We start from the raw sequence: 22,036 nt of genomic DNA on the forward strand, positions 1-22,036 counted from the left end.
AGGAGGAAGAGGGGCCGGAAGACAAGGAATTTGGCAGATGTGAAGGCAGGTGTGTCCTCATCATCCCTCCATTTCCGCATTCCTGCAGGAAGGGTTGGTTACCGCTAACTACTTGTCCCCTCGTCCTTGCGAGGCAGAGTCTCGTCTTCAGGGTGAGCTGTGAGGAAGGGCCCCAGACTGCCCAGGTGGGTCATGTCCATGCTCACATGGGATCTTTTGTTCCCACAGCTCCCTATGAGAGTAGCCCTCCTGCTTCCGATTTGGCCTCCGCAGAAGCTGTCTCTGAGCTGAAGTCCTGGAGGAGGAGGGGGCAGAGGAGGAACATATGGACTGTCAATCATGTCGAAGGCACAAAGCTCAGGATGAACAGGAGGAGAAGACCCAGTTATCGCCCTGAGGACCAAGAAGCCTTCTACCGACTTCTGGGTGTGTTCTCTGAGCTGGTGCAGTGCTCAGGGCCCTGGGAACATGCTCAAATCTCCCCTGGGGCTCAAAGAGGTCCAGGTGGCAGGGATGCAGAGCGACTCTGGTTCTATGTGGTGTGGCGGGCCAAGCTCTTGGAGGGAAAGAAAAGAGAAGCTCACAGCTGAAACACCAGGGGCTGTGTTCTCTGCCCACACACACCCATTCACTGATTCCCACCAGTCAAGATTTCAGAGATCAGTGATGAAAGGACAGGCGAGATCTTGCTTTCTACGCCCAAAGTGGGCATAGAAACAAACAGCATGTACAGCATAAGTTGATCTCAGTCGATGATAAATGCAGAGAAGGAAATTTTTTTAAAGGCATGAAGGGTCAGCACAGTGGCTCATACCTGTAATCCTAGCACTCTGGGAGGCCAAGGTGGGAGGATCGCTTGAAGTCAGGAGGTTGAGACCAGTCTGAGCAAGACCAAGACCCCGTCTCTACTAAAAATAGAAAAATTAGCCGGGCATGGTGGCGCATGCCTGTAGCCCTAGCTACCTGGGAGGCTGAGACAGGAGGATCGCTTGAGCCCAGGAGTTTGAGTTTGCAGTGAGCTATGATGACACCACTGCACTCTGACTAGGGTGGCAGAGGGAGACCCTGTCTCAATCAATGGGGATCAATCAATAGTATGAAGCCTAGAGATGGGGTGTGAGCAAAGGCAGGGGAGCTTTATGAAATGGGTGCTCAGAGAAGGTCTGTCTGAGAAGGTGGCATCGGGCCCAGAGATGGGACTGAGTGTGGCCAGTTTGGGGACAACACAAAGGTCACACTGTCCAGTACAGCATCCACTAGCCACATGTAGCTAAGTTTAATTTTAAATGAATTAAATACACTTTTAAAATTCAGTTCATCTGTCTCACTCGGCACATTTCAGGGGCCTGGTAGCCACACAGGGCTAACGGCTACCACGGCGAACAGCTCAGGCATAGGACATTTCCCCATCGCAGAAAGTGCTGCTGACGGCACTCTCCTGAGGCCGGGCTGACTGGAGAAGAGGCAGAGAGGGGAGTGAGCCTGGCCCGTTCAGAGGCCAGGAATCCTCCAATCACAGAGGGGGCTCCTGGGGAGGAGGGGAGGCCAACTCATGATCTGCAGGGAGGCGCGATGCCCACTGAGCCCCCACGGCCCGGATGCTCAGTTGGCAGTGGTGCAGGGAAGCCTGGCACAGTCACAACATGATGAAGTGACAGGCTGATGTGTCACAGTGGCCAGAAGCCACATCCGAGCTTTGAGGTTGAGGCAAATTTGTTACACTTTGAGAACCGGGTCACATCTCCAAAGTGAATGAACGTATCATACCCAGTTGTGACTGCACTGAGGACTAAATAACAATAGCAAAATTCGAATCCCACAGCTGAAACTCAGAATGTGTGCGCCAATGGAAGAAACGACTGCTGTGACTGATAGTAAGGCTCGTAACTTTCCTAGAGGAAAGGCAGTTGGTCCCCCTGCCACGAGACAGAGGTGCTGGGAGAAGCTCAATTTTTCTCCTTCCCTCTGAAACACTCCACAGCCCACATTCAGTCCCCCCAAAGGGCTGCTCCAGGCCCCATCGCGTGCCTCTTCCTTCCTTTGCAGAGGATCCTGCCATCCAGAACTTCCTGGAAGCTGACATTTTCCTCAAAGTGTCTGACAAGGTACCCACAGCAGCAAAGTGATGGGCCAAGGATGTGCTGTCACCAGCCGCAGGGTCGGGCAGGGAGGATAAGCTTTCCATCTGGGCAGGAGAAGCCCGGGAGGGCGGGCTCTCAGAGCCAGAGGAAGGCAGCTCGCTGCACGGCCCTGCCCTGCCCCCAGGGCAACGCCTCACCCGGGCTTTCCACCAGCCCATCTCCACGTGGCAAAGGGACGTGAGACCTGCAGCAAGTGCCACCCTGAGTGGTTTTGCCGCCGTGGCCTTTGGATGGGGGAAGGTCCCACGGCCCATTCAGCACACTCCCCCTCTGTTCACCCCTGGCCCCCCTCGCCGGCCTCCGTCCCCCGCAGTACCTGCTGTCCATGGTGGTGGAGTACTTCGGCCGCGTCGGGCTGCCGGGACACCTCTACAACAGGATCCACTTCTTCCTGGCCCTGTGAGCGCCTCCTCAGGGACCAGCTCTCCAATCTGCCCAAATCCCTGAATTCCACGGCCTCCATCGCCCCCATCAGGGCAGCTCGGCCATGCCCATGTGCTCGAGGGCCCCAAGAGGTTGTTCTTGGCCACAGATCAGACGAGACCTTCAGGGGCCACGTGGTCGTGGGGGATAGGAAAAGGTCCTGGGACAATGAAAATAGCCAGAAACGCCTCTTGCTGCCCAGAGACGGAGCTACCTGAGGGGGGAACCCCCTGGGAAAGGACAGGCAGCCAGAACCTTGTCCTGGGCTGAGCACAGCACGGGCCCTGCAGGCTCCGTGTTGAGGACGCCCTGGGGCCTTTGCAGATCTGGGTCGCCCTGCAGTGAAGGCTTCCCCAGGCCCTCTCTCCTGGACACCATCCCCCTGGTACATGGTTCCTCCAGCGTGACCTCTCCTTCCTGTCCCGCCTGAGGCCGGCAGTTGTGGTTAGGGACAGGCAAGCACCCTCTCTTTTCCTGGGGCAGCTACATCGCCTCGGACATGGAGGAGGACAACCCCATGTCCAAGCGAAGCATCTTCCAGTTCCTGCTGGGCAAGGAGCACTGGCCAGACCTTTACAAGGACTTCCTGAAGCTGAAGGTGGAGTTCTTCCACGCCATGGGGCACCGAGCTTGGGTCACGCCAGAGTTGTGTGAGGAGGTCTGTCGGGAATGACGGCCAGGGAGGCTGGCAGATAAGGGGTACACACACTCCAGAGACGAGCAAGGGCTGGGCCCTTCCTCCAGGAGCTCACTGCCCTATGCTTCCCTCCAGATCCAGGCCCAGAACCCCCACCACTGGGTCTGGAGTCGGGTGCGCCAGTGCGCTCCCTAGTTCCCAGGGCATGGGAACGACCAGCGGGGTCGTGGATCGGGGGCTGCAGATGTTCAGGTGAGTGTGAGCCAGGCCCATCCTCTGTGTCCCTGAAGTCACCTCCTGGGCTGGGTGGGCATGAGGAGGAGGCCTGTGCATCATCTTAGAGTTTCTTCCTGTATATTAGCATAGTGAAGGCTCTGAGAACTCCCATGGTAAGGAAGTATTTATATCAAAAAATCTCCAAATGAATTTTTCTTCTTCCTCTTCTTGTTTTTTTTTTTTTTTTTTTTTGAGATAGAGTCTGTTCTGCTGCTCTGGGTAGAGTGCAGTGGCATCATCGTAGCTCACTGCAACCTGAAACTTCTGGGCTCAAGTGATCCTCCTGCCCCCAGCCTCCTGAGTAGCTGGGACTACAGAGCACATGCCACCACATCTGGCTAATTTTTTACTTTTTATAGAGACTAGATCTCACTGTTGCTCAGGCTGATCTCAACCTCCTAACCTCAAGTGATCCTCCCACCTTGGCCTCCCAGAGTGCCAGGATTACAGGCATGAGCCTCCGTGCCTGGCCTCCAAATGAATTTGATTACAGGATCATGCACTATGCAACACAAGGTCTTAATTTGCATAGAAATTTATTTTTTAGGAAAACCCTTAAAAATGCTATTCTCAGTATAACCTCTGCAGGGTTTTGATCTGAGTTGAAAATTTAAAACATAAATACATGAAACACACTAAAGTCATCCTTTCTGGAAAAGGGACTATCACCATGGTAGCTCTTTGGAGGAAAGAGAAAGATAAATCCCAACATTTGCTCATATGTTGTAAGTGTCCTGCTCCCACATGAAGCAAGCTGCACTGGGTGGGCCTTGAAGGATGTGTGCAGGGTCTCGCTTCTCACAGGCAGGAGCTCCCAGGGCTCTCTGGTCTCTGATCAGATCACTGGAAACAAAAAGGAACAAGCAACAGACAGAACTGTGAGGAGGGACATAACAGATGATACTTTTATAGAAAACAACCATCTGTCTCTAGCATCACACTCTTTAGAAAGCAGTTTCTTTGGTCTGAGTTTGGTCTTTATCCTTGGATTGACTTGAGGTGGAGGGAGACCTCCAAGGAAATGTATAAGGAACCCTTTGCCGGGGCAAGATGGTTGTGCTAGAATAATCCTGTGAATGTCCCAGCCACACTGCAGGGTGGGACAGAGCCTTTCCGACCCTAGCAGGAAAGAAAAGGGGAGACAGGAAAGCAGGTAGAGTGTGATCTGAGAGAAACCAAGTTGGCGATAAAGTTTAATTCATCCACAGGCTTTTTATGTGAGGACCAAGAACCACCAACTATGTCAGGAATCTCAAAATTCCAAAGACAAAGAACTGTTTTGGGGCCCCTCTTGGGTGCTGTAGCTTACAGGAGCCACATGTGGGAGTGACAGCTGATATTCCCAGCGTCCTTCTGACAGGCACCAGTGGGGAGGGCTCAGGAGTTTGCTGTCCACTCCGCTCTGATCTCATTTCCTCTCTCTTCTTGTAGCTCCCACCCACCCCCTTCCCCAACCCCCACCCACTACCCCCACCCACAACCAAGAAGCGGCTGCCCTTCCCCAGGCTCCAGGCAGCAGCAGAGGGCAGCACCCAGCCTCCAGCTTCCCTCAGACCTGCAAGACAGTGGGTCCCGGGGAGCCCCGGCCACAGCAGCCTGCACCTGGGTGCCAAGCCAGCCCAGCGGGACATGGCGCCCTGCTCCCGTCTCCAAGTGAGTATCAGGCATCAGAGGCCCATGACCCCAGGACATCCTGGGGGAGGGTCTAGCAGTAACTCAGAGGGGCACCCAAGGGAACCAAGAGACCTTCAGAGCAGGAGCCCCAACAGAGACTGAGGACAGGAGGAGGAAGAAGGGACGGAAAGCCCAGGATGAGTCCCAGACCATCGAAGAGGAGGAACTTGAAGGAAGAGGCCAAGGCGGCCAGTGGAAGACGGCAAGGAAAGAAGGAGTTGAAAGGGGAGAAACAGAGGAAAGAGGAGCAGAAGAGCCCACTCTGTACGCAGAGCCTTACTGAGCAGTCCACTAGTCACCCACCAAAGCCTTGCCGATGAAGGTGACGGGGGATTTCAGCCAGCGGCTGATGGGGACGTTGAGACACTGGAAGGCTGGAGCGGAGGGGCATAAGAGGGGAGAAATTACACGCAGTCACACACTCTGACAAGATAGAAATGACCCAACTTTTAAAATGAGAGAAAGGAGAGAGAAAGGGAGGGTCTCGTGAGGGGGAGGGTCCTGGGGGGAGGGTCCTGGGGCATCGTCAAAGCTGGAAAGAAAACAGTGGAAGCCGAGGTAAGGGAAAAGAGGGACCCAAGGAGTCCCACGAAGATTCACTAGACCAAAAATATGAGCCATCCTAAATGCCAAAAGTAATGAATACTTCACATTTTTGAAAAGCAAACAGACCAAATAAAGACATACGGCAAATATAAGAAACACACAACTATAATACACAAAATGGGACACAACTGAGACGGGTCATTATTATCTGTATTAATAAATCTCAATTCACTGCAAAAAAGGCTTTTCAGATGGACTCATGAAGCAAACCCCAGGAAACCCATTTGCAAGAGATTACACTTCAGTGGCTCAGAGGTGCTAAAAGCAAGGGGCCGGGAGGGAAGGACACCAGGCAAACACCCTCACAGTGAGGGCAGGGACAGGATCTGGGTGCCAAGGGAAGGGGACCTCAGGCGCAAATCCTTCAGGGACTGGGAAGGACACTTTGGTAGTGGGTTGTGAGCGTCGAGTACAGCTGGGACAGGTGGCCAGGCGTGGAAAATGACCCGAGAGGGCTGGGCCAGGTGACCGCAGCTTGGTTTGCTCAGTAGTGTTCAGGTTTTACAGCTATGTATGCACAGCTATTTTGGATGGGAAGTTTTACTATGGAGCTTCTTACAGGAAAAATAATTCCAGTGGCCAGAGAGACACTGTCTAGCGCTTTTCACTTCTCTCTTCCCCATGGGTTTGACTGATTTTGCCACAGAATTTCTGACAAATGCAGGTTCCCAGAGACCTCATGGTCAAGTATTAAACAGATCAGACAGTCCTGTAAAAACTGTCTCGTGTTAGGAAGCAACCCTCTCCCGGGAGGGACTACTAGCATTTTCTTCTTGAGTCCTCCGGAACCTTCCAGCTGCAAACAATCACAGTCCTGTGATCTGTGAGGCCCAGTCCATTGCTGCCCCAGAGTCCAGGCGGAGACAGTGGGCCAAGGGCTTGGGTCTCCCTCCTCAGGGCAGCCACTGAATGACAAACCCAGAACGGACAGCACTGGGCCCATGATGTTCCCACTGACGCCTCAGTGGCTCAACCCCCAGGAAGTTTGACACAAATTATTCAAGTTCCTCAACTAAAGGGCCCTGGGCTTGTACAAGAGCAAATACATCCTTCCCTTAGTCAGTGAGTCCTCTCAACACGTTAGGGACAGACCCCAGGTGGCTCAGGGGGTCACCACTTCTGCTCTCGCCCACGGTTTGGTATGACCTGATGCCAGAACTCTAACTAAAGTCCCTTTTTACTCTTTCTGACAAGTGCTGCTTAGAAGTTACTTCTGTCTGGCTGTCTTTTTTTAGTCTCAGGAATCAGTGCAGTGAAAGAGCCAATGCATGAAAGTATTGCATTCACTTCAGGGGCCAGAATTTAGCTCAAGCCAAGGAAGCTAAGACTCAAGTGTCATCTTAAAGTGAACTGGGGAACTCAGTCCATTATCAGGAACGTGAGCATTAGGACAATTTCTTACAAGGCACGGTGAGGGGTCCGAGGCTCCCCTGGTTTGGAACCAGGTCTCAGGACCCCACAGCATCAGGCCCAAGGGAGTGCAAGGCGGTTCTGTTGGCTGCCACTTTCCTCCCTCCCTCCCACTCTCTCTCTCATCTCCTCCCTAAGGTTCCCCTCCCTCCCCCCTCCCCACTTCAGTCATTCGCAGGCCACAGCCCTGCACTGAGCAGCGTTTTGCATTTTCTGATCAGCACCTACTATGTTAGAAATGTGGCCTTGCTTTACAGAATGGTTTGTGTTTGGCTTTCAAAATACCCCCAGCTCTAGTTGAGGGGAGCATGGGGGTTTTCTGCCCTTGCTCTTTCCCCATGTGTGTGTCTGGCCTGGAGACCAGAGGCTGGAGACATGGTCTGTGGATACCCGCTTCTCAGGCTGTGCTGGGGGGAGCCCTGGGTTCTGGCTTCTCCCCACCTGCTGGGGAAAGACAGTGGTGTCTGTGGAGGTTGCCTGTCCAGCATCCACTTCTCCCTCCAGCAGGACAGCATCTCCATTTTCTTCAGGGGAACCTCCCTTCCCCCACCTGTGGCCATTGGCTCAGATGGGCTGACTCCGTCTTGTTCTGGGGCCAGCATTTCATTCATTCATTTACTCATTCATGTACCAAGTATTTGTTGGCGGCTTATCAGACCTTGCTCTGGGCACTGGGAATAAAGCAGGGAGCAAGGCAAGCCAATTTCCTGCTCTGGTGCAGCTGACACTTCAGTAGTGGAGATAATGAATACAAATGTACCATAAGTGGTAAGTGCAGCAGAGAAGAATAAAGGCATCAATCTGGCTATTGCAATCCTTGGAATCAGTCTGGGGATGGGCACATATATCACACGGGCCCTAGGGCTCCGGTCTTGGACTATGCTCCACCTCCAGGGGTTCGTCATGGTGGTGATGCATGATTCTGAGTTGCCAGCAGCCATTCCTTGGGAGAATATGCTCAAGGGTAACGCCAGCCCACAGGAAAGCAGCAATGAGCCCAGTCCAGCATACTGTTTGAACTCCTGGATCCAGCTGAGCCTGAAGCCCCCATTCTGGGCCCTTTTCAGTTACCTCAACCAATATAAATGCCCTTTTTCTACTTAGGCCTCTAGAGTTGAGTTTCTGTCACTTGTCATCAAAGATCTCTAGTAGGGACTGGAGCAAATGTTTACAAAGTCCCTTAAAGCTCCAGGATTTTATGATGTTAAGACTCTGCACTCATAGTCTTGGTTCAGAAAGGATCATCCCTGTTGGGTAAGATTTGGAGTCCGTGTCTAGTGCCTGCCTTCCTTGACACACTGGACTAGATGATTTTTTGATTATCTTTTTAGATGCACTGTTTTCTTGATCTCACAAATACTGAAAATGGGTCAAACTAACAGGCTAGGAAACTCGTGACTGCTCTAAAGCTGAAAATGTCTCTCCTTCCCCACCTTTCCCATTCTTACTGCTGGCCCCCAGGGCCCCCCACCTTGCTGTTCCCTGCTCCGAGTGGGGCCCCTTAGTTCCGAGGCATCCCCTGCCCACCCCGCTAGTCCCCCGTTGGCCAATCCTCTCCCTAAACTAGCTCTGCTCATGTCACTCCTGCCCCCCAGCGGAAGCCTGGGAAGATACATCTGAGTTCTTAGTGCACATCACAGCTTCATGAGTCAGAGCACCTGAATATAAGACTAGACATGGATCCGTTAGCTACAGAGACAAGGCAAGCAGTGGGAATTTCTAGCTGCCTGTTGCCTCCCCTGAGCTCTCGATGCTTTTCACTTTCCTTTTCCATTCTCAAACCCCTAGTTGCTCTCTAAAACTCCAAAATTTCCCTGCAATCCCATAACCCCTGCACCAACTCACATGATGGCCCCAACCTCACAGCCAGAGTTCTAGGTCTCGCTATGCTTTCAGTACAGCCTTGAGTAAGTGGTCTGAGCAAGTACAGATTAGCTCGAAGAAAATGAAAATCTGCCCTGCCATTCATCAGGCTGGAATAACAGACCTGATAAAGCCAGCTGCCAAGTTAACAGAAAAACAGTATTTCTCCCAAGGACGTACAACAGCTGTAAAGGGCCCAAACCACTCCCTCTGTGAGTGACTGTGGCTTTCTTACTAAGCATGCTTGTTCTCTAAAATCATAGACTGTTAGGAACTTCACTGTTTGAAATCATATCAGTAAGAATGAAATTTTTTTCATGCTTGTCTTGAGAATCCAAGTCACTTCAGTACAGAGGAACGGTCTGGACATCCAGCCTGGATTGTAGCATTTCAGCTAAGGGAGTTCTGGGCAGGACATTCTACATCGACTTTAACTTTGTTCTTTCCAGGGAACAGGGCCCAGGTCCCTGGGCAGGTCACATATGTCCTGGGAAGGCATTCACTTCCATTTTTGGGGTGATGGCGTGGGGGAGAAATCTTCGTGATCCAGCTCTCCGGCAGCAGAGGGGATTCACTGACATCTGGAAGATTCCAGTTTGGATCCTAAAACATGTAGGGGAAGAGAAGGACACTGCCAGGCCTCTAGGTCCCCTCCAAGTGAAGCAGCTGGTGCCTTGCTCTGTGGTTGGCAGGGGGAGTTGGTGCAGGGGTTATGGGATTGCAGAGAAATTTTGGAGTTTTAGAGAGCAACTAAGGGTTTGAGAATGGAAGGAAAGTGAACAGCACCGAGAGCTCAGGGGAGGCAACAGGCAGCTAGAAATTCTAGAATCAAAGCCCAGTCCCTAGGCCGGGTGCTGTGGCTCACGCCTGTAATCCTAGCACTCTGGGAGGCTGAGGCGGGTGGATCGTTTGAGCTCAGGAGTTCGAGACCAGCCTGAGCAAGAGCGAGACCCCGTCTCTACTAAAAAAATAGAAAGAAATTAGCTGGACAACTAAAAATATACCGAAAAAATCAGCCAGGCACAGTGGCGTGTGCCTGTAGTCCCAGCTACTTGGGAGGCTGAGGCAGAAGGATCGCTTGAGCCCAGGAGTTTGAGGTTGCTGTGAGTTAAGCTGATGCCATGGCACTCTAGCCAGGGCGACAGAGTCTCTGTCTCAAAAAAAAAAAAAAAAAAAGCCCAGTCCCTGAGTGGCAGTGAGTGGTTTTGGTGGGACGCAGGGCTGGGGCTAAGTTTATATCTGGATTGTTGCATCCCACAAGGCATCAAAGGGTTTGCTCAGGGATCCCATCAGAAAGGGTATTGATACAGAGAATCAGATGGAGAGAGCGGAGGCAGAGAAGCCCCTGTAAATCTCCAGAAACTCAGGGGTGGGGCACCCATTGCAGCTGGTATTAGCTTCCTGCAGCCAGGAGTGCACCAACAGCCCTGTGTCTGCTGTGACCAGTGCAGGAGAGTAAGAGAGTAACGGCTCCAGCTCCTCTTCCACCCTCCAGACCTCACGTAGACATCTCCCACTGAAAGAGTCTCACCTGGCATTACATGGGAAACAGTTTGAGGCTGAGGAGAGAAAAGAGTAGGTGGCGAAGATGCCACATTGATTGACATCTAGCCCATGCACAGGGCACAGTAAGATGACCCACAAATGAACAAGTGCCACAGAGGAGTGAAGTGACACTGGAGACAGCACCCACGCAATGCTCTGGGCATTTGCAGAATTCGCACAGGACATGGAGTGAGAGTTTGAGCTCATCTCCTCTAGATCTGAAGGGGCAGGGAGATTGCAGCAAGGCATTTAATCACAGTGGATTTGCTAATGAGTTTTCCTTCAACTTCAGAGTTGTATATATTAAATATTTACCCACAACATTTCCAGCTGATGAAAATGTCTTCTTAATTTCTGAAATGGTACAATAAGCAATACTTAAAATAATCTTGGTAAGTCAGCTGGTCTGCACCAGCCTGGGCAATATAGCAAGACCCTGTCTCTACAAAAAACTTTTTAAAAATTATCCAGGCATGGTGGTGTGCACCTGTAGTTCCAGCTACTCTTGAGGTGAAGGCAGGAGGATCCCTTAAGCCCAGGAGTTTGAAGTTGCAGTGACCTGCAAAGACGCCACTGTACTATACCCTGGAAAACAGAGTGAGACTGTCTCTACAAACAAAACAAAAAATCTTAATAAGTCAAAGATACTATGCACAAAAATAGATATAGACCAAATGAAAGAAAAACAAGTGAAACTAACTAGCTTCCAACCTCTGTCCCTATGTCAAGTTCCCCTGTTCTGTGACTAATCTGGATCATGAGCGAGCACATCTGAGTTCTTAATGCACATTACAGCTTCACGAGTCAGAGCACCTGAATCTAAGACTAGAGATGGATCCGTTAGCTACAGAGACAAGGCAAGCAGTGGGAATCAAGACTATGTAGCTATTTACAGATTTTACTGAATTGAGCATAAAATTCTTAAAGTTCCATGTTATAATGTACCACACAAAATAATATTTTTAGCTAAGAGAAAAAAATTTTAACTTAAGATAGTAATTATAATGTGATACAAACTAATTCGGTTCATCAAATTCCAAGAAATTACACAAAGCCCTCGTTTTTCCAAAGACGCATGGAAAAAGGAAGAGTTAATCTGCCTGTTTTTCAAACATGCTCATAAACTCTGCCTGGTGCAAAGTTGTTTCAACTTACATTCAATCATTGCCTCCTTCTAAGAGTCTACTGGCTAGGACGATGTAGAAACAGTGTGGTTTGGGAGCCAGCCTTGTTAGGGTTGTGACGGGGGTGGTGACACTTTGGGGTCTCTACTGTAGAAGAAAGGGCAGGACCAGATGCCGTCTAAAGGATCTGCCAGCACTGACATTTTACGCAGCTGCTTGATCAGAGGGTCTCCTTCCCTGAAGCCAGAAAGTCCTGCTCTCCCTGAGAAGCCCCTGCTGCCCACCCCAGCCTCATTTTGTTCAAGGACATAAAGTGGAGCAAAGCAAGAGGACCGTCAACAGGCGAGTCCACCCTTATCCACATGCAAGACTTAAGGATGCGGTTTGGGGGGCTTTTTATTTAAAAGGATTTTCCTGCAGCCCGTGACTATAATGAAAAGTAATCAATGCATTTCTGAGTGAGGGCAACCTGGGGAGCTCTTGGAAGCAGGAAAAGGCTGTCACTTGGTGAACTCTGTAAACCGGTGTGGGTATCTGCAGGGTGCCCACAAGTGCTGACAGGCAGCCAGCCCAGGTCCACCCTCCAGAGTAGCTGCCTGTCTGACCTCACCTCTGCTTCCTCCCACCGAGGACTGAAGAGAGCATACACTAGGGACACAGAGGTGATCAGATCCTGTCTGCTCCCCCATAGTTTAATGGGGGAGATCTTCACACAGTGAGACATTTCCCACAAAGTTGGGTCAGTATGAGGATGGGGGAACCCAAAAGAAGGGCCCTCGGCCCTACATGGAGGAAACAGCAAAATCTTGTAGGTTTGGACTTTCACGGGCTTTAACAGGAAGTGGTGTGTGCTACTTCTGGGCCAAAAGACTTCATAGCCAGAGGTTTCTCCAGCTTTCCCCTTGCCATGGGTCTGAGGAGGCTGAATGCTCTGGATGGTGACAGCTACACTCTCAGGATTTTTTGAGAACCCAGAAATGCTGGAATTGATTTCTCTGATGATCTTAGCATGCTGCTTAGGGCACACTGCCCAGTCTCCCCTTCACTCCCTGCCACTCATCGGCAGGTCCAAGTGCTCTTTCCAGACCACCTGCAGTCTTTATTCTGTCCCTCTCTTTTAAAGCCTGATGTTTGCTTCTGTTGACAACACTCTAAAGACTGTTCTCGCTCATATGAATTAATACGTGTGCAAATAACTAAATATCTCCAGTCATTCTTTATTCAGGGAAAAGCGATCAATCCTGAACGAATGAGAGTGAAGATACCAACAGTAGCCTGGATATTGAGTTCTTTAAATCTTGACTCAAATGGAATTTTCATAATCTGCTGCGGGGAGTTAGCTACGCTCCCAGCAAAATCAGGTCCTTTGGCAGGGGTCATCACAAGGGATATGGAAATAATAGAAATAGAAAATAGAGAATATAGAAATAAAAGAAAACACAGAGACAAAAGTATAGCTTTAAAAGATGAGGGACCTAGGGGGGTCCTCCAGCATTCCCGTGAGCTGTGAGGTCCCGAGTGAAGTCCCACATCAGTATTTATTGGTACAGCAATCAGTTACCAGTGGTAACACATTTACATAATAACAGGTAGTTCGTTTAGGTTTAAAGTCTCCCCAAAAGCTTCTAGAGATCCATTAATTAACTCTATCTATGTCAGCAAACAGATACAAAATCTTTCTAAGATAAACTTCTAAGACCTAAGATAAAATTGTCACTTAGTAGAAAGGCTAAACAGAAATATAGAGCCTCTGTATTTCTTTATTTAGTTTTTTGTTGATTGAGACAAGTAGTTAGGGACCTGTCCCTTAGGCCAATTGTCTCTAGCTGCAGGTGACTGTCGGGCGGGCATTCTTTGATCAGTTCTAAACCTGTGACCACATACCGAGCCTTGTCCTACAGAGGCGTCAGAGATGCCCTCTTGAGGCGAGGCAGCTTTTGATCCGTGAACTAACACGTTCACATGTTCCTTCAAGGCAAAGCCCTGCAAAACTCCTGAAATCTTTTATGTCTCTTACAGGCCAACGATCTGCCATTTAAATTTTTTTTAATTTTTAATTAGAAGAAAAACTATTTTAAGTGTGAAGGGAAGCACATCTTACCTATGCTTCACAACCAGGAAGGAGCAAAGAGTAAGTCCTTGGGGCAGGCACACAATGGAATACTGCGTCTAGAGAACCACTGTGTCTCTAGCAGCCTTCTACATGCAAGTCCCCTCTGCAAAGGCAAACATCACATGGGTTTTTGGCAAAATCTCAATGGAAACACTTCTTTTGCTTTAATTTTTAAAGTTATACACCACAGTTCAGGATGTGGACAGCAGGGAGCATTCTTCATCCTGTATTGGCAATTTGAAGCTGGAGACACCTTTATATGAGTATCTTTCATCATGGTCTAGTCCAGAATCCCCTCCCTAGTACAGATATACATTCTCTAAATCTTGGGTAAAAATGGACTTTATTTTTAAATGTATAATTTCTGAAAACCTCTCTGTAGTAGAAGTTTCGTATTTTATCTATTTAGAACAGGCTTCACATACCAGTCTGCTCAGGCTGCCGTAACAAAATACCATAGACTAGGTAAACAGAAACTTATTTCTCACAGTTCTGGAGGCTGGAAGTCCAAGATCAAGGTGCCAGCCAATTAGGTTCCTGGGGTGAGGACCCTCTTCCTGGCTTGCAGATAGCCACCTTCTCACTGTGTCCTCACATGGAGGAAGGAGAGAGAGAGAAACATGTATCTCACTTCCTCTGCTTGTAAGGCGACCAATTCTATTGAATTAAGGCCCCATCCTTATGACCTCATTTAACCTTACCTCCTAAAAGCCTTTTCTCCAAGCACAGTCACAGTGGGGTTAGGGATTTAACATATAATTTTGGGAGGACACAATTCAGTCCATAGCACTTCATGTTGAGCAACTGTTCACTGGGGTCTAAATCTCCTGTTTAAGGTGATCATAAGAATGACTGGCACTGTCACAGGAAGTACAAACGAGCTTACTTTAGAAGGGCAACTGCGACATCTTAGGAAATGCTAAAAGCTCTTTTGTTGCCACACACAGTAAAATCTTATGATACAGCTTCTTTTAAAATGTCGTGGTTTTGAGCACACTCACTTCACCTGTACTAACATACAGACTTTAAAATCCAATATGCACCCCAGACCCCACCTCTCTAATTCTCTGGAGTCCAAAACTAAAGCAATCAAGAGTTTTGAAAACAAACCAAAACACTTTATTTACAAAAGTAAATTTTAACTCACTTTTATATACCATATAATGTTAATGTTGACAGCAACAGATTCTCTGGAATATTTAAAACACACAGATTTTAAAATACATTGAGGTTTACGCAGTTCATTTCCTCCCAGTTATGTTATAAAACTTATAAACGTTGCTTTAGTTTTGATGTTTGGTCACGTTTTTGTGCGGAAGTCACGTCTCAGGGTAGGTTCACTGCCAGACATGGTCACATCACCATTGGCTGTGGATTTCCAAGAAGCAAAGGAGCTAATCTCAGCAAAGCTCGCACAGGCATTTTCAGCTGTTTAAATTTGAAGAGTAGCTCGGCAAAGCTTGTGCTCCCTAAAGAAATGGAAATGAGGGAAAGGTCACATCTCTAAATAAATTCAGCCATACATCCCCTTTCAAGGAAGCTTCAGAACCACAATCATGTTTAAAGCAGGCTTTCTTCTCTTTGAAACAATAACCCAAAGACAATATTTAAATTATCAATTTCTAAGGCATTCTAATACAGGCTGAGTATCCCTTATCCAAAGAGCTTGGAATCAGATGTGTTTCAGATTTCACATTTTTTCAGATTTTGGAATATCTGCATTACACCTGCTGGCTGAGCGTCCCTAATTTGAAAATCTGAAATCTGAAATGCTCCAATGAGCATTTCCTCTGTCATATTGGCACTCAAAAAGTTTCAGACTTTGGAACATTTCAGACTTTGGGTTTTTGGATTAAGGTACTCAAAGAATTTATCTATTCTTAGAAAGTGACTGATAACTGTGCAACTACTAATAGTGTTTAACTAAATAAATTATTTAAAAATAATTAGTAAATGTGTCCATCCACCTTCAATTACTATTTGACTGATGTTTTACTAGTTCTAATACAATTGGCCCTTGGACAACACAGGTTTAAACTACATAGGTCCACTTGTATGCAGATTTTTAAAATAAAAGTAACGCCAAGTATGCCTACCTCGCCTACCTCCCCTCCCACCGCCTCCACCTCTTCCGCTTCTGCCACCCCAAGACCAACCCCTCTTCTTCCTCCTCCTCCTCCACCTACTCAATGTGAAGACAAATGATGAAGACCTTTATGATGATCCACTTCCACTTATGTTGAGTTAATATATTTTCTCTTCCTCATGATTTTCTTAATAACATTTTTTTTTCTCTAGCTTATTGTAAGAATACAGTATATAATACACGGTAACATACAGAATGTATGTTAATTGACTATGTTATTGGTAAGGCTTCTGGTCAACAGCAGGTTATTAGTGGTTAAGTTTTGGGGAGTCAAAAGTTATATGTGGATTTTCAACTGTGAGGGGGGTCAGCCCCCTAACCCCCATATAATTTAAGGCTCAACTGTACTTTAATTCCTAATCTTAGAACCAATACTTTATCTTAAAAAAGAACATAGGCTGAAAATGAGTAACAGAGAAGTTGATCTAATGCGTCTTTCTCTAAGAAGCAATGATTCTCAATCTTGGTCCCACAGAGATTATGATGTGATCATCTGGAGTTTAATATGAAAATATTTTTCAAAAACAAATCTTGCATATTTGCTCATGTAGTTACCATTCCAATGCTTTTCATTCCTTTATACAGATCCACATTTCCATCTGATATTACTTTCCTTCTGCCTGATGGACTTACTGTAACATTTCCAGTAGTGTAAGTGATGAATTCTTTCACATTTTATGTGTCTGAAAAAGCTTTATTTCATGGTCATTTATGATAGATATTTTTTTTTTCTTTGAGTCCTTTACAGACATTACTCCACTAACTTCTCACTTCGAGAAATATGCTGTCACTCTTATTTTTGTTTCTTTTTTGTAACATGTCTTTTTCTTCTGGCTGCTTTTAAGACTTAATCACTGGTTTGGGGCAATTTGGTTTTGATGCACCTTGCTGTTTCATGGGCTTGTAGTTCACTGAGCTTGGATCTATGGGTTTACAGTTTTCAACAAATTTGAAAAATTTTCCAGTTGTTATTTTTCAAATATTTTTTTCTGTCCCATTTCTATCCTCCTTCAGGAACTCCAATTACACATAAATTAGGCATTTTAAGTCCCACAGGTTACTTCTCTTTTAATGCTGTTCCTTTTTTAAAAAATTCTTTTTCTTTCTGCATTTAATTTTGGATAGTTTCGGCTGCTATACTTTCAAGCTCACTAATTTTTTATTTTGCAATGTCTACTCTGTCCTCATTTCATTCAGTGTATTTTTCATCTCAAACATTGAAGTTTTTCTCTTTAAAAGTTCAATTAGAGTCTTTTTATATCTTTTATGTCTTGTAATTTTTTTGAAATATGAAATAGTTGTAACTATTTTAATGTCCTTGTCTGCTATATCTGTGCCAGTTCTGGGTCAGTTGTAATTGATTTTTCATTTCATTATAGGTCATATTTTCTTGTTTCTTTGTAATTGGCATATCATATAAATTTTGTACTGTATGCCAGACATTGTCAATTTCACCTTATTGGGTACTGGATATTTTTGTACTTCTGTATTGTTGAGATTTGCTCTAGGATATAAATTACTCAAAAACAGTTTGATACTTTTATGTTAAGCTTTAAGATGTTAGGTGGGTCCAGGACTCTGTTTAGTCTAGGGCTAATTACTTCCCATGATGGAGGCAAGACCTTGCTAAGTACTTTACTTAGGCCCCCTGAGTTATTAAGTTGTAGGAACAGCTACTGATCCCACCTGGCCATGTGAACAATTAACAACATGCCTCTAATCCATTTGGACAGCTCTTCCTTCAGCTTCAGATAATTTCTTCACACGTGTGTGTTGATTGGTAAATACTCCTGTAATACTTGAGAAACCCCTGTAGATGTCTGGCATTTTCTCTGTCTGTAGCTCTCTCCTCTCTGGCACTTCATCTTGCAAATTTTAGCTCCCTTGGTCTGTACTCTCAGCTCTATCTCCTCAACTCTGGAAGGCTCTGGGTTCCCTCTCCCTCCCCCACAATCTGGAAACTCTCTCGAGGTAGTAAGCTGGGGCCATCATAGGGCTGGCTTATCTCATTTGTTTCTCATCCCTCAGAAATCACTGTTCTTGGTTGCCTGATGTAGAATATCTCAAAAACCATTGGTTCATAGGTATCCTGAGTATTTTTGGCTTAAAGCAGGAGAGTAAATCAGGTCCCTATTACTCTATCCTGGCCTGGAAAAAAGTCTATACTTTAAAATGTTTTCCTTTTATTTTTAGTAGTTTGACTATTATTAATATGTGACGAGGTGTGGTTTTCTTTATATTAATCCTGCTTAGGTTCACTGTGGGCTGATATCCACCATCCATTTTTCAAAATTCTTAGCCTCTGTCTCTTCAAACATGGCATCTATCTCATTTTCTCTCTCCTCTTATTCTGTGATTCCAATTACATGCATGTTCGATTTTTTCACTGTGTTCCACATGTCTCATACTCTTTTCTATATTTTCCATCCATTTTTCTCCCTGTGCGTCAATCTGTGTACTTTCTACATACCTGTCTTCCATTTTACATTTCTGCTAATATGCAAATAATCCATATATTGAAGACTTAATTTCACTTATCATATTTTTCAGTTCTAGAATTTCCATTTAACTTTTTTTTATTGATTCCAGGTTTCTGGTGAAATTCTCTCTCTTTCCCTCTATTTTCTTAGATATATTAGTTATAGTTAAGTCCCAGTCTGATAACTCCAATATCTACATCACATATAGGTCTGTTTCTATTACCTGTGTTTTGCTTATTATCTTATAATTTTTGATTCAACACTCAATACTGTACATTAAAAATTACAGAAGCTCTGGATGTTTTCTTCCTCCTATGAAGATTAAATTTTCTTCTATCAGGTGGATAGAATATGAACAGTTCTCCTCAATTCTCCTCTAGGCTAATTTTAGACCTGGTCTGCTTCAGTTTTACCTTTGCTCATGGGGCTTGGTACTCCTATTATTTCACCTAAATAGCTGGGATGCTTACCAGAGCCACTTCACTTTAACAGGCCTTGAACTCTACCCTTTGTTTCCTTGGCACTACGCTGCTGCTGACAGTTTTGCTCACATTTTTAGCCTTATGGATTCTGCTACATCTCTTGAAGTCTTATCCTATGTATACACAGATTAAAAGCTGGTAAATGCCTCAGGGGAAAAGTGCATCCAGGTTTTTATTATTCCTATTATTCCCCCCTATCTGGGATTTGCTCCTCAAGGCTCTTGCAATCATAAACCCAATCTCTGGCTCCTTAGCCCAGTAGCACTGCTGATTTTTGCTGGGAGTATACTTCTTGTGCTGTTAACTGGCAAATGCCTTTGGCAGGAAAGCCAGGGAAAATAAGGAATTCTCCCAATTTACTTCTCTTCTGTTAGGGAATGTTGCTCCTAGATTAAGTCCTGCCAGCATGGTTCCTACCAATTCCTTTAAATATGTATTTTGTCTAGCTTCTATATTTGTTTTTGTGGAAGAATCAGTCCAATACAAGCAATTCCATCGTGGCTGTAACTATAACTCTCTAGATAGTATGCTTTTATATGTGGTTTTTAAAACAGCAATAAACCAGTAATGTCATAAAACTTCACAAGTTTAAATGATTAAACAATTTTTACCCTTCTCAAAAATATTTTTTTACTCTCCATAAAGGAGCAGCAACTTAAAAGTGACATAAATAAGTAAGGTGCTTAGACTTCATTATATTTTATTATTCAGCTTATTGGATAAACTTAGTATCTGTTTCCATACTCTGAAAAATAAAGTCAGGTGCTAACACTATTAATTTTTTAAACTCTCCATTAATTAAAAAAATTCAAACACTTATAAAATTAGGTACCTATTAATTATAAAGCTTTATAATATTAGAAATAAGATTATGTGTGATTTAAAAAAAACTGAAAGCCCAGAAAATAAAGAAAAATAAATTAAAAAATCAATAATATGAACATTTAGTTTATGAGTACAGACTGGTATTTGGGGCTCTGTGAAGAAGCATACGTAACTTTCTGAATATAAATGAAAGTTTATTTATGTATAAAGTTGATAGGTTTCTTTTTTCCCCAAAAAAGGTTCCTAACAATGACATTGAAACATAATGAAGATGAAAGTCTGACTAGAGAAAGTAACTAATTAGAAATTCTTCCTACCAAGAAACTCAAAACAGAAATGGGTCAGTAATAGAGGCAGTGAAGAGAGGATTTAGATATGCGATTACCTTCCAGTCCTACTGCCAGCAGGTGCCGTGGAGCCGGCACCGAGTGGTAGACAAGGAAGCAGGCCAGCATGCTCAGCTGCGATTCCTCAAAGGGCTGCCCACTGAGGTAGGCATGCACACACATATCGCCCCCGGCTACGAGAGAAACACAAATGGAACTGAGAGGCACAAGAAAAAACATTTTGCTTACTTGTTCATCGAGAACTTATTCAACACTGAGCATATACCAGGCAGGTCCTATTGAGGCTATTGTGCTAAACCAGACTGAGTGCCTGACATTGTAGAGTTTACAGTGCTGTGGGGGAGAGAGATTACACAAATAATGACACAAACAAATGCATAATTACACATTATGATCAGCGCTATAAGGTATAGTGGTCACTGTTGTCTCCCCCTAACACCCATTTTGCCACCCTTCCCTCCACTATGTACAATAACATTTGTGGGAACTGACTTCAGCTCTGGGACTAGATACTGATGAGTCTTGGCCAGAGGTTCTCAAACTCTAACATGTATCAGAATCACTTAGAAGGCCTGCTAAAACACAGATGGGGAGACCCTACTCCAAGAGTTTCTGATTCAGCAGGTCTGGGGTGGGGACAGAAAAACTGCATTTCTAACAAGTTCCCAGGTAATGCTGCTGCTGCTGCAGCTCCAGGAACCACACTTTGAGAACCACTGGTCTTGGGCAATCAAGGCAATCCCATTCCCCTGACAAAGTGATTAGTCCACAGACAGGCAGACCTAAGCCGTTTGTTCAATAAGAGAGATTCTCCGCCACAGAGATGGACTGAGGAATGTGTATGAGATGCAAGTTGAGCCAGAGACATGAGGAGATGCTTGATGACATGCTTGCTAGAGGCTTCAGGGAAAGAAATTTCTTCATTCTTATGACAAAGCTCCTAGAAGCAACTCTATTCTTCCTCTGGGCATCATGCTGAGCTGGAGGTGAAGAACTGTTATAGCCGTTTTATTACCATGAGAAAAAAAGCACTCTGAGAATTAAGTCACGGCAGACTGTAACTGACGAACAGCAGAGAAATGGAGTTGAAGCCCCTGGAATACGATGACCCCTAAGCATGTCTTACCTGTGGACTTCCAATAATGTAAGCTTATTTGTGTCCTTATTGTTTAAGGACGGGTTAAGACAGGCCTTCTGTTACATGCAGAAAAGTGCATTTTGATGCAGAAAGAAAAGCTGGTTGAGAGAGAGCACAAGCAAGTGCACACACTAAAGATGGCAGGAAAGCTGCCTGGGGTAGAGTGGTCTTGGAAGGCCTATGAGGAAGGGGCATTTAAATTGAGGCTGCAAGGATGAATATGAGCTGGGCAGGTGAAGAATGAGAGAAAATAGCACAAGCACATTCAACGGCTTCATGGTGAAAAGGAGCTCAGTGCTTCTGGAGAACAGAAGGGGCTGGGATGGCTGAAGTGGAGTTTGTGGCGAGCAAGTGGTGTAACGAGAGGTTGTAGAGGGAAACAGGTGCTTTGCAGGTCATGCAGGTACCTATAAAGCTTTTTTTTCACAATTGAAATGAAAACCTTTGAAAAGTTTTCAGCAGGAGCATTAACCCAGTTTATTCTTCAAAAGACCATTCTGTCAGTTGACTTGAGATGTTAGAAGGGAGATGAGAATAAAAAGCAAGCAGACTATTTAGGAGGCTTAAGTGATCCAGGCATGAAATAATAGTAGTTTTGTTCTAGGCAGAAGTAGTAAAATTTGGACAGATTCAAGAACTATTACTGAGTTAGGACTGAAAGAGTTGGGTAATGGATTGACTGGAGCAGAGGACGGGAGAAGGGAAGGAGAGGAAGGAGCAAGGATGACTCCCAGAAGGGTTAGTGAAGGAATGACAGTGAAACAATGGCGAATAGTAAGAAATTGTCAAAGGGATTAAAAAAAAAA

General features: G+C 45.8%; 2 protein-coding genes across 2 annotated transcripts in view; one reads left to right on the plus strand and one right to left on the minus strand.

The window, feature by feature from the left end:
- Positions 1 to 228: 228 nt before the first annotated feature.
- LOC105820299 (speedy protein E4-like) lies at positions 229 to 3,396 on the plus strand (the record flags this gene model as incomplete). Its single annotated transcript, XM_012656758.1, has 5 exons — positions 229 to 426; positions 2,047 to 2,105; positions 2,455 to 2,540; positions 3,048 to 3,222; positions 3,337 to 3,396. Coding segments are annotated over 5 exons (578 nt in total), but the record flags the coding sequence as incomplete, so codon positions are not given.
- An 11,006-nt stretch (positions 3,397 to 14,402) lies between these two features.
- The window catches only part of ANAPC1 (anaphase promoting complex subunit 1), a 158,631-nt gene continuing 150,997 nt past the window's right edge, over positions 14,403 to 22,036 (minus strand). Inside the window, exons 28-29 of the mRNA XM_012656759.1 lie at positions 20,131 to 20,265; positions 14,403 to 15,281 (exon numbers count right to left, since the gene is read on the minus strand). Of these exons, the coding sequence (XP_012512213.1) occupies positions 15,166 to 15,281; positions 20,131 to 20,265 (251 nt within the window). The 3' untranslated portion in view covers positions 14,403 to 15,165. The remainder of the gene's footprint in view (positions 15,282 to 20,130; positions 20,266 to 22,036) is intronic.

The sequence above is a fragment of the Propithecus coquereli genome, unplaced genomic scaffold (genome assembly GCF_000956105.1).
Source record: "Propithecus coquereli isolate 6110/MARCELLA unplaced genomic scaffold, Pcoq_1.0 Scaffold519, whole genome shotgun sequence".
Classification (NCBI taxonomy): Eukaryota; Metazoa; Chordata; class Mammalia; order Primates; family Indriidae; genus Propithecus; species Propithecus coquereli.